At 47.0% G+C, this 12049-nt stretch overlaps 1 protein-coding gene across 1 annotated transcript; it reads left to right on the forward strand.

The window, feature by feature from the left end:
* The first annotated feature begins 5643 nt into the window (after positions 1-5643).
* On the forward strand, positions 5644-11758 carry GPR142 (G protein-coupled receptor 142). Its single transcript, XM_053375459.1, has 3 exons — positions 5644-5863; positions 7431-7577; positions 10530-11758. Exons 2-3 carry the CDS (start codon positions 7451-7453, stop codon positions 11429-11431), a joined length of 1029 nt encoding a protein of 342 aa, XP_053231434.1. The 5' UTR covers positions 5644-5863; positions 7431-7450; the 3' UTR covers positions 11432-11758.
* The last annotated feature ends 291 nt before the right edge of the window (positions 11759-12049 follow it).

A 12049-nucleotide genomic window follows, 5' to 3' on the forward strand; every position in this document is an offset into this window, starting at 1 on the left:
CGTGCTTTCGAAGTGCTAGGTTGGCAGGAGCAGGGACCGAGCAACGGGAGCTCACCCCGTCGCGGGGATTTGAACCGCCGACCTTCTGATCGGCAAGTCCTAGGCTCTGTGGTTTAACCCACAGTGCCACCCGCTGTGTCATATCTTTATTCTTCCAATTCATCAAAATCAATCTCTTGTCCACCATTTGGGGCGCGTAGGGTCCATTTTTGTTGTCCCATTGTTAATTTCCTTACAGTAGGTATATCACTCGATAGAATATTCTCCGCTGAAAGATTAAACTTTTTCTGCACAGTCATAGTTACACAGCCCAGCTAGTTAACAGGATGTCTAGACAAATGGGTGCACTGACATCCACAAAATATCAATGGGTTTATTCTGTTTTTATTTGCTGTGCCTCCTCTTTGCACAATCATCAGTCACGAGGCATCTAAAAATATTGCTCTGGGTGCTGCATTATGATTCCAACTGTCTGTTTCCCACAGGCACCCAAAGAAACCTCTTTACCTGAGCTTGCAGGTGTGCGGTGGGGGGGGGAGAGAGAGCAGGGAGGGAGGGGCAGGAATTGAGAGGGCGGGGTATTTCTTTCATTGCCGGTGGTTTTCCAGCCTTCTCGCACTGAGCGGCAGCTTCTGTTTACTTTGAGATGGCAAGTGCAAAGCTCCTCTATCAGTCCATCAGTTCACTGCTAAACACCTAGTGATATTTACACAAAGCAAGACTCAGCAAGCACAGTGGCCAGAAGGGGTTATGGCCAGAAACAGGACCCCTCTCCAACTCAGCCATTGTCACTGAGTGTCCTGGGCAGCTGGGGGCTTAGGCTGTAGTTCTTAAGGACACAGGAAAAGAGTCCTGCTTCATGAGGTCCATGGTACTAGTTCAGCAGTGGAGGTCCTATAGCCACTACTTTCCCGGGAGTATCTTGCACTGAACTCCTTCGGACTTACTTCTGAGCCTCTTGGGCTTGCTAATCAGAAGATTGCAGCGGTTTGAATCCCCATGATGGGGTGAGCTCCTGTTGCTCTGTTCCAGCTCCTGCCAACCTAGCAGTTTGAAAGCATGCCAGTGCAAGTAGATAATAGGTACCACTGCGGTGGGAAGGTAAACAGGGTGTCCATGCACTCTGGTTTCCATCACAGTGTCCCGTTGCACCAGAAGTGGTTTAGTCATGCTGGCCACATAACCCGGAAAGCTGTCAGTGGACCAACGCCGGCTCCCTCGGCCTGAAAATGAGATGAGCGCCACAACCCCATAGTTGCCTTTGACTGGCTTTACCCGTCCAGGGGTCCTTTACTTTTACCCGGTGGCGCTGTGGGTTAAACCACAGAGCCTAGGACTTGTCAATCAGAAGGTCAGCGGTTCGAATCCCCGCGATGGGGTGAGCTCCCATTGCTCGGTCCCTGCTCCTGCCAACCTAGCAGTTCGAAAGAACGTCAAAGTGCAAGTAGATAAATAGGTACAGCTCCGGCGGGAAGGTAAATGGTGTTTCCGTGCACTGCTCTGGTTCGCCAGAAGCGGCTTAGTCATGCTGGCCACATGACCCGGAAGCTGTATGCCGGCTCCCTCGGCCAGTAAAGCGAGATGAGCGCCGCAACCCCAGAGTCATCCGCGACTGGACCTAATGGTCAGGGGTCCCTTTACCTTTACCTTACCTGTCCAGGGGTCCTTTACTTTTACCCTTTTATTGCTTCTTAGTTAGAGGATTAGAGAGGGTGTAGCCACATTAGCACTCTCTAGTGTGGTGTCCTCCAGCAGTCCAGGAATTTCAATTGCAATTCCCACCCTCAGGCAGCGTAGACAACTGCCAAGAATGATGGGAGCTACAATCCAACAGCATCTAGATGGAACCAGGTTGGAGAAAAGGCTGGTCTACAAATATACACATGGTATAATTTGTTAGTGGGGGGGGGTGAGGTGGCTTCACATATCAGGTGCCTCATTTCTCCCCATTTTGTGTCCTTTCTGCCAAATGAAGGTTTATGTTGTGAGTGAATCGGTCCATCGATCTGCTTCTTCCGTAGGTAAAACAACGAAAACAATCAATACAAAACAGCAATACAAAGAAAACCTCCAAGATATTCATAGTAACAATACAACGTTACTTGTTTATCAGACTGAAGGGCTCAGACTTCAGAAAATTGTCTCAAACTGCCCAAGCAAACCTTGCCACTGCTAAAAGGGTCATCCTAACACAAGTAGCCCGTGGGAAATCAGTTCTCCGCAACTCAGACCGGATGGCTTTTCCCCTCAAGAGCTGGGTCTAAAAATTTAGACCCAATGGCAGAAAAGATAGGGCACAGTTTAATCCTGTGCTGCCTTTCAGCCAAAAACATGGCTCACAAATCTATAAAATTCAAACAATAAAATTCAGCTCACAAAAATGAAGAAACCAGTGTCTCAACAACATCTTTAAAAGAAACCTAATACGCAAATACAACCATCCTGTCCAAGCACAGTTCCCCTCTGTGGTTGTGCTTGAAAAGTGACAGGAGACATCTTTCTTCCCACAGAGATGGGTCTTTGGGAAGGACAAGCATAGTTACAATCCACCTTTGTGATTCTAGTGGATTTAAGTACAGCTAACTATGTGAGAATGGGACGCGGGTGGCGCTGTGGGTTAAACCACAGAGCCTAGGACTTGCCGATTAGAAGGTCAGCGGTTTGAATCCCCGTGACGGCGTGAGCTCCCATTGCTCGGTCCCAGCTCCTGCCCACCTAGCAGTTCAAAAGCACGTCAAAGTGCAAGTAGATAAATAGGCACCGCTCCGGTGGGAAGGTAAACAGCATTTCTGTGCGCTGCTCTGGTTCACCAGAAGTGGCTTAGTCATGCTGGCCACATGACCCGGAAGCTGAACGCCGGCTCCCTCAGCCAATAAAGTGAGATGAGCGCCGCAACCCCAGAGTCGGCCACGACTGGACCTAATGGTCAGGGGTCCCTTTACCTTTACCTTTAACTATGTGAAAAGCATCCCAAAACATTGATCGTCTGGCTTGAAAGGGCAAAATCCTGTACTCTGACCAGCCAGTTTTGTGAATTACATTTCCCCCTCTTCAGAATGCTTTTCTAAAACTTTGTAATCAAGCCAGCTAAAAGAACGGTCTGCTTCTTAAATCGGTGGTTAGAGAAAGTCACTGTGCTGCTCTCACCAGTTCTTTTAAGAAATCTTAGAGACATGGTAGTTTGTTACTGATTAAGTTCCGGTTGCTAAAGTTGACCGAGGTGTTACAATACTAATGAATCCTGTAACTTTCCTTGACCTCCTGTTAAACCCTGTTGCCTGTGGAACTGAGCAAATGAGCTGTATTAAATGAATTTCATGGGGTTGTGCCACTCCCTCAGGCTGTTGCATTTACATCCACCATGTTGGAAGGCAGTGGGAAACCCAGAGGCTTCCCGTTGTTCCAAAACTTGATCATATTTTGCTATTCTGAAACAAGGCAGGACAAATGTGGAAGATGAAAAGGGTGGGGGAGGAGAATTACTTCAACAAACCTTTTTTTCTTTCTTTCTGTGATTATAGGAGATTTGATCCCAGTTTCTCCCACTACCATATTCCCATCTTTTCAGGCTACAAAGCTCCCAAACCCAAGAATTTGCACCACCAAGGTACAAGAGACGTACAGGTTCTCTTGCTTTTTCCTGCTGATCTCTTTGTTGCTGATGAGCTAATTCACCCAGGGAACCCCAGCTGAATGTCAACTGGAAGGTATTTGGCTGTCCAAAACAATCCTGGAAGTCTCTTGGTTTTAGGAACTTGTCATGCCTATAAGATTTATTCCACCACCACCAACCTCCTTTCTTGTTTAGTTGCTCACGTGATGGGCATAGACCCATGCCTAAGATCACCCAATCCCGTCTCCTAGCACATAACTTCTAGTCATATGCAAATAGACTTGATCTGGTCTTTGAATCTGGTCTCCTCAGATCAAAAGAGCCTTGACTTGTGTCTTTCATCAAATGAATGGTTTAAAATTGTACTTTGATTCTAACATTCATGGGCAATGCCTTCATTACGACACACCCAAATGCCACAAAACTGTGGCAAGCTTTTGAGTTCTCCAGAACTCTTCATCAGGCAAGAGGCTACACAAAGCAGGGACACAAATAAAAATAAAAAAGCTCCGAAATTAGGCTGGACGTCGTAGTCATGAGGTCAGCTTGGACCAGGACCTTTGGTTTTTTATGTCATTTGATTGCTTGTTGGTATATCCCTGCTGAGGTTGCTGCTTAGTTGCAGTGCTGACTCTGTGCCACTGAGTCCTTGAGCCAGCAAGGCTGTATCACTTTAGCCAAGAAAAATGTATGGTTTTGTCAACCAAAGCAGCAGCTGGCCAACCAAATGCCAACAGTCTTGCTGCTAATCCATTGGCATTGTAACTGCAACCATCTTCCATTTTACATCCGTCCTGTCAATACACACTGTTTATTCTGGGGTGCATTTAATTTTTGTTGTTATATGCAAGTTAACTTGCAAGGAACCTGATCTTCTGAGTCACTGAAGAAGTATAGCGATTTAGTGTTTACTTCCCAAGACTTAAAAAATTTCTATTTTGCACCTAATTCAGTATGGAGGGATTGATCAAGCCAAATGCTATTTCTTGTCGCTCTTTCCTTCTAAGCATTCTGACAACTGAAAACCTAATGAGTGTTGGTAATCAACAGTGTTTTTCTTTTCTTGCTTCCAACAATACCTAGAAATGTGTCTGCATTTCTATCAGCCCTGATAGTTGCCATGTCTCTAATTATGTTGTTCGCAGTCCCCAGAAATAGTGTGGCTTGCGTTGCTTGTAACTTAATGTGCTATGTGCCTTTATATACACCTCTGCTGCTTTAAGATGAATGTTTCAGACATTTTAGGTAGTATAATCACTTGCTAACTGCTAGGTCCTTGGTAGTGGTTCGATCAGCATGCTGTTGTTTAGTTGTTTAGTTGTGTCCGACTCTTCGTGACCCCATGGACCAGAGCATGCCAGGCACTTCTGTCTTCCACTGCCTCCCGCAGTTTGGTCAAACTCATGCTGGTAGCTTCGAGAACACTATCCAACCATCTCGTCCTCTGACGTCCCCTTCTCCTTGTGCCCTCCATCTTTCCCAACATCAGAGTCTTTTCCAGGAAGTCTTCTCTTCTCATGAGGTGGCCAAAGTATTGGAGCCTCAGCTTCAGGATCTGTCCTTCCAGTGAGCACTCAGGGCTGATTTCCTTCAGAATGGATAGGTTTGATCTTCTTGCAGTCCATGGGACTCTCAAGAGTCGATCAGCATATTAGAGTAGATATGTTTAAAAGACAACCAGTTTGTATTAGCCATTTCTCCCACAGTTGGTGAGATTGAGTTTTGATCCCCAGACACCACAACAAATCTTCCAAAGGCGTATGTGATGTTAAATGGGCTTGACGTCCCAGGAATAGCAATTGACAGGCATTTGCTACACATAATAATTTTATTATTTGTACCTTGCCCATCTGACATGGGCTGCCCACATATTTTGCATTCAACACTCAGATCTGAGGCTCTGCTTCTTCCCACATGTAGTTTATACCATGTATCAGGAGCGTGACAAAAAATGCCCTGTGGCCACTCCATCTGTGCTATGCCTGCCCACTTACACTCTCCACTCATTCCAGGTTTGTCTGCATCAAGCACACACCTGCTGCTGCTCCTCCCTCTTTCCGAGTCTCTGGCCGCTCGCTCAGCCTATTTCACAATTTGCCTCTCAGTGCTGGCTCTCAAGAGCAGGCTTACAGGTTTGGTGCACAGAGGAGGAGGAGGAGAAGGAGATGCACCGCTGAACCATCTGATCAGGGAGAAGAAGCAAGAGCAAATACAAGACAGGGCACCGCTTTCTGCAGCACAGGCATCAAGGTAAGATTCCCAGCAGCATCCATTTGCTGGACGGCACTGCAAACATCTGCCTTTCTAGTAATGTGGGTTGAGCAGTGGCATGATTGACAAGGGGGTAAGGGGACCCGTGTCCTGGAATTAACCCGAGGTGTGATGTTACCTTGCTCAGTTCCATGAGACCCAAGGGACAGACGGACAGGAGATTCCAGCATATTGTTACAAAAGCTGGGTGCCACCCCCACTCTCTGCAAGACTCCACGGGGTTCCAGGCACTCACCCAGGATCTGGGTTCCATTGAAGGATTGAGACATGGCAGAGACTGTCTTAGCTTTAAGAAATACAGTGGTACCTCGGGTTAAGTACTTAATTCGTTCCGGAGGTCCGTTCTTAACCTGACACTGTTCTTAACCTGAAGCACCACTTTAGCTAATGGGGCCTCCCACGCCGCCGCGCAATTTCTGTTCTCATCCTGAAGCAAAGTTCTTAACCTGAGGTACTATTTCTGGGTTAGCGGAGTCTGTAACCTGAAGCGTCTGTAACCTGAACTGTATGTAACCCGAGGTACCACTGTATGGTTTATTCACCTATTTACACCTTCAGTCTGTATGGAAGGGTCCAGATAACTAGGAAAGGTTGGAATAAGTTATCAGCACCCATTATAAAGGTGTGTGTGTGTGTGTGTCCATTATTCATGATGCTGCTGTCCGTCTGTGTGACTTTATGCCTACCGTTTCAACCAAATATACCTCTACTTAGCTTCTGTCTCAGGGGGGTTTACTAAGCGGATCCCTCATTTTAACCTCCTTCTATTTAACGATCACTTGCTGCCCACGCCCTACGTGGGCATCTTTGCAGGTGCTTAAATCATTGGACCCACTCCTGTCTCAGCAATCCACTGGCCGTGGGTTCTGTCGTGTGATTTCACATGCTTGTGTGTTTGTGTACCACCCTTCTACCACTTCGCTTTACATGTCTAGATGGCACCCTTCATTCCTTTTGGACGGGAAGGTAGGAATTGGCTGTTGTGGCATTTCTCAAAAACCTGTAAAGGTAAAGGGTAAAGGGACCCCTGACCATTAGGTCCAGTCGTGACCGACTCTGGGGTTGCGGCACTCATCTCGCTTTATTGGCCAAGGGAGCCAGCGTACAGCGCCACCCGCATCCCTCAAAAACCTGTAGCCAGCTGATAACCTTCAGGAAACAGAAGTCAGTGGCTGATCATACCTGGGTTGGGGGAGAGAAGAGGCATCCAGCTCGTATCTCTCCATCTGTTTTCGCCTTGAACAAGACTGCTAGTAGCAGGCCAAGCGAGAGAGCCTCCGTTTATATATTGATACTGATCAGGGTGGTCTGCCACAATCTAGGGATGCACAGAGTACACCAGGAGGTTAAAACATAATCAACAGTTGCCAAGAGCTGCTGCAACCATTGCTATATCGATCTCTCTGCTTGTACTGTTGTTTTTCGCCCAGTGCTTAGTGAAGGGAGAATTTCAATCAAAGTGTCCCATGCTTTGTGGGAAACTGGGGTGATGCAGGCCAAGAGCTGACTGTATTCTTCACCATTTGTCCCTTTGCCTCCCTCCTAGCTGGAAGGTACTAAGAAAAGATGAACATGACCGATGCAACATGGGCAAAGGATGCCAGGGACCCAGGCAGGGATGGGAAATCACCTTGTCTTGCTGGCACTGCTGCTGTCATCTATTACGGCATCCTGCTGTGTGTGGGTCTGCCAGGTAAGGAAAAGGATGAGAAGCAAGCCATCTCCGCAGGTGTGTCTGGGAGAAGCTTAAGAGATACAAAGAGCAAGGAGGAAGAGAAGCAGCAATTCAGAGTGAAGGAATCTTTTAATTCACAGTACTTTGCTTTGAAAGAAAAGTGGAATTTAAATGTAGTGAAATAAAAATGTGTTTTTCTGTTTTTATTAAACAAAAATATGTTTTTTAAAAAAGTAAATGATATAATAAAAAACACATCGCAACAACTTTTTTTAAAAAATGAAACAAATAAAAGCCCCCAACAGAATCACAGAGAGAGCTGGTATAATATAAATGCTTCTTGGAACCAACCTAAAACTTTGATGCCAAGGGGCCAAACAGATGCACTGTTCCAAGAGGTGGAGCCACCACTGAGAAGGACCTGTGTCTGGTACCCATCAACAAAAAGGGAATAAAATTTTGAGACCATGTGGATCATGAGCTCTAGGGTGAGAGAAAGTGGCAAATGGTGGGGAAATTTGGGTGTGGAAATAGCAAGGGCTTTAGGAAATAGTTTAGAGAAGTGTTTGCATAAACGATTTGCAAACAAAATCTGACAATGATCACGATAACCTTAGGGAGTTCAGAATGATGCAGAGCCAAGGGGTCATGTGATGAGAGAGCAGAAAGGGAACAAAGCAACAAATTTTAAAAAGGCATTTTTTTCCAAGTGAGGGTTTGTTGATACATTGCTGCTTGGTGTGGATTAATTTACCCCTTGTTTACAAAATAAGAAACCTTTTTAATCAAATGCAGCGAGGTTAATTTATAGTGTCCCAGCAGTTATCTGTTAGCAGCATTCACACACCATATTGGAAAGCAGGAAATAGAAAATGGTTATGAAATGTCCTATATGAGCAGAAGTCATAAATGCTACTAAGCTTTGTAAATAGAGGAGTGCCAAGTTCTCATAGAATTCATTACGTAAAAAAATGGGACGTTGTAATGAGAATGAAACCCATTTCAATGCAAATAAATGTGAGGTTTTTAAAAAAGGAGTGCCAGTGGTTGGAAATAAATATACGTAGATAGCAAACTGGGATGTTGTGCCAAAACTCAACCACGGTGTAGCGGTCTTGCTACAGTGAGAATTGGTGGAGCTTTCTTTTATGCTGCACAAAGTGGGGGTGTTCGTTGACGGCACCAAGTTCTCTGAAATTCTAGATTATAATCTGCATGAATGTCACTTAATTCTCAAACTTTGGGATACTTTGTCAGGGCACAACTCACAAGGGAACCATTTCTTTGTCTGTGGCCAACTGCATCAAAAGGACACCCCCCCCCCCCGTGTTGTAAAGGGGACACATTTTATGAGCTAAAAAAATTGCAGCTCTCTGTGACATACCTTCAGGAAATGAAGAAAATATATATATAAGCGATTGGCTTGGGAAAGGACAGGTTATTTAGGACAAATAGACAGTCCCGTTATGTAAAGCAGAGTATTATTTTTAGAGCCAATCACTAGATGGAGCCATGAGCTCATGTAGATAAGACAATCCTGGACATGCGACTGGTTTGGACAGTTCAGCAAGTGCAGCTCTGTGAATCTGTGCTGGGGGAAAGTAGACCGGAGACCCTGAAGGAGAATCATGAGGTGTGAAGGAGAATCTGACTTGCATTGCAGAGGGGAGAAGGTTCAGAGCCAGGCCCAAATTGAGGTATGCATGCTTCCCCAACATAAACAAGAAGACTTTGGATCTCGATGGGATAGGGACCTCCACTGCTAACATAGAAAGCTGCCTTATACAGTGGTACCTCGGGTTAAGTACTTAATTCGTTCCAGAGGTCCATTCTTAACCTGAAGCACCACTTTAGCTAATGGGGCCTCCTGCTGCCGCTGCGCCACCAGAGCACGATTTCTGTTCTCATCCTGAAGCAAAGTTCTTAACTTGAGGTACTATTTCTGGGTTAGCGGAGACTGTAACCTGAAGCGTCTGTAACCCGAGGTACCACTGTACTGAGTTAGACTACTGGCCCATCTGGCAGCTTAGTGTGGTCCACTTTGACTGGCAATGCCTGTCCTGGCTTTCCAACAGAGGACATTCCCCACCCTTGGTGGAGTCGCCAGGGATTGAACATGGGACCTTCGGCTTGCAAAGTAGATGCTCTGTGTGGCGTTTGCCTCCTAGGTGGGTCATAAGGAAAGGGTTAAATGATTGTAATGCAATTGGCCAGTGGGAACCCAAGGGGAGGGGTTAGAGTCGGAGTTGTGTGGAAGTCAGTTGGTTGTTGGGAATTGGAGAAGGAAGAGGAAGGATAAGTCTGTGGGTTGGTCGAGGTGTGTTGTGAGAGAGTGAGAGGAACTGTTAGGTGGAGTCAGATAGATAGTTGGGATAATCAGTTTGAAGTTGTTAGGTACGGATAGGACAGTAAAGAAACTAAGATTAAGAAACTGATAAGAAAAATTAACTGCAACCTTAAACTTGTTCATGCTTATAAAAATAAACTTGACTATTTTTTAATGTTAACAACTGTCTGGACTCCGTGTGTACCCGAGAGAAACGGGTTGGTGGCAGCGGGAAAGCAATCAGTGGTGGCACAGGGATCAATAGACCGTCAAACGTCCGGGGACCCTGTGTGATCGCCACACTCTGCTACTGAGTTATGGCCTGGAGAGACATTGGGCACATTGAGGACAGCTGGGGAAGGAATGCGCAAAAGGGCACCCAATGGGTTTCATGGCTGAGTGGGGATTTGAACCCAGGGCTCCCCGACAGCCACACTGCCTGTCTTTTGCAAAGTCATTCTGTTTGGAACTACCACCACATTTCCATTTCTCTTTTTTTAAATTTGTAAAACTGAGTTTTGAGTCGAGCAGATTTGCAGATGGAGGCTATTGGTTATGTTCCTGCACCTTGCTTGTGGTTGTTGTTGTTTTCTGTGACAATCTCCCGCCTATTCCAACTCGCTTGCCTCTCTTCCTCGTTTCAGTGAACATTTTGGCTGCCGTTGCGCTGACCCGTCTGGCTGCCCGCACCAAGAAGTCCTCCTACTGGTACCTCCTGGCCCTCACAGCATCCGACATTATGACCCAGGTCTTCGTCGTCTTCGCGGGCTTCATTGTGCAGGCGGCCATCTTGGGCCGCGAGGTTCCGGGCGCCTTCACCCTCACCATCAACGTGCTGCAGTTCACAGCCAATCATGCCTCCATCTGGGTGACTGTCCTGCTCACTGTAGACCGTTACGTGGCCCTCTGCCACCCACTGCAGTACAGGGCTGTGTCTTACCCAGGGCGCACCCGGAAGATCATTGGCGCCGTCTTTGCAATATCGTTGGCCACCGGAATCCCCTTCTACGGGTGGCTGGATGTTTGGCATGATGCCTACCCACCCACCACCATGGACAAGGTCCTGAAATGGCTTCACTGCTTCCTCATCTACTTCATCCCCTGTAGTATTTTCCTGGTGACAAATTCTGTGATCATCTACAAGCTCAAGCACTCGGGCTGGCCCCACCGGCGCCTTAGCAAGACCACAGCCATCCTGCTGGCTGTTACCACCGTCTTCATCATCCTCTGGGCTCCACGAACCATTGTCATGATCTACCACCTCTACGTGGCCTCGGTCAGACAGAACTGGGAAGTCCACCTCGCAATGGACGTTGCCAACATGGTGGCCATGCTCAACACCTCCCTCAACTTCTTCCTCTACTGCTTTGTCAGCAAGACTTTCCGGCGCACTGTCTGTGAGGTGCTGGCGTCTATCCGGCTCCCATGCACCCAATCACCGAGGAGGAATGGCCCCTCAGATCCGGCCCTGAAACCCCTGGGGGTCTTAGATGGGACCATTCTAGGAGGAGCATCTCCCTTCTGCAACCAGCTCCAACATTGCTGAAAGTTTCTGCAGCCCACCAGCTCACTGGGACAGATAGGCTTGGCGTTCTGGCATGACTCTGAATCCAGAGCATTAGATGACAACACAGGAGGGTCTACTAGACATGGATGCATATGTGTGCATGGATATCTATATATGTATGTTTACATATATGTATTCTGTGTATCTGTGCATGGAGACGGGGTGTGCGTGAGAAAGAGAGAGAGAGAGAGACTTTGTGTGCAGAGAGATACAGTCATACCTCGGGTTGAATATGCTTCATGTTGAGTGCGTCCGAGTTGCGCTCTGCGGCAACCCGGAAGTAACGGAGCGCGTTACTTCCGGGTTTCACTGCTCGCGCATGCGCATATGCATACGCTCAAAATGAGGTCACGTGCATGTGCAGAAAAGCGGCGCATGCGTACGCAGATGTGCTGTCGCTAGTTATGTTTGCTTCTGGATGCGAACAGGGCTCCAGAACAGATCCCTTTCGCATCCCGAGGTACCACTGTAACCATTTACAAAGTAGGAGCATTTCCACAGTGTGCATATATCCACATGGGGAGCTGGTTATCTGTAATATCCCAACCAATGGGACATAAGAGGACAGGTCATTGCTGCTTTTGACAACACCACGAG

The sequence above is a fragment of the Podarcis raffonei genome, chromosome 2, assembly GCF_027172205.1.
Source record: "Podarcis raffonei isolate rPodRaf1 chromosome 2, rPodRaf1.pri, whole genome shotgun sequence".
In the NCBI taxonomy this organism is placed as follows: Eukaryota; Metazoa; Chordata; class Lepidosauria; order Squamata; family Lacertidae; genus Podarcis; species Podarcis raffonei.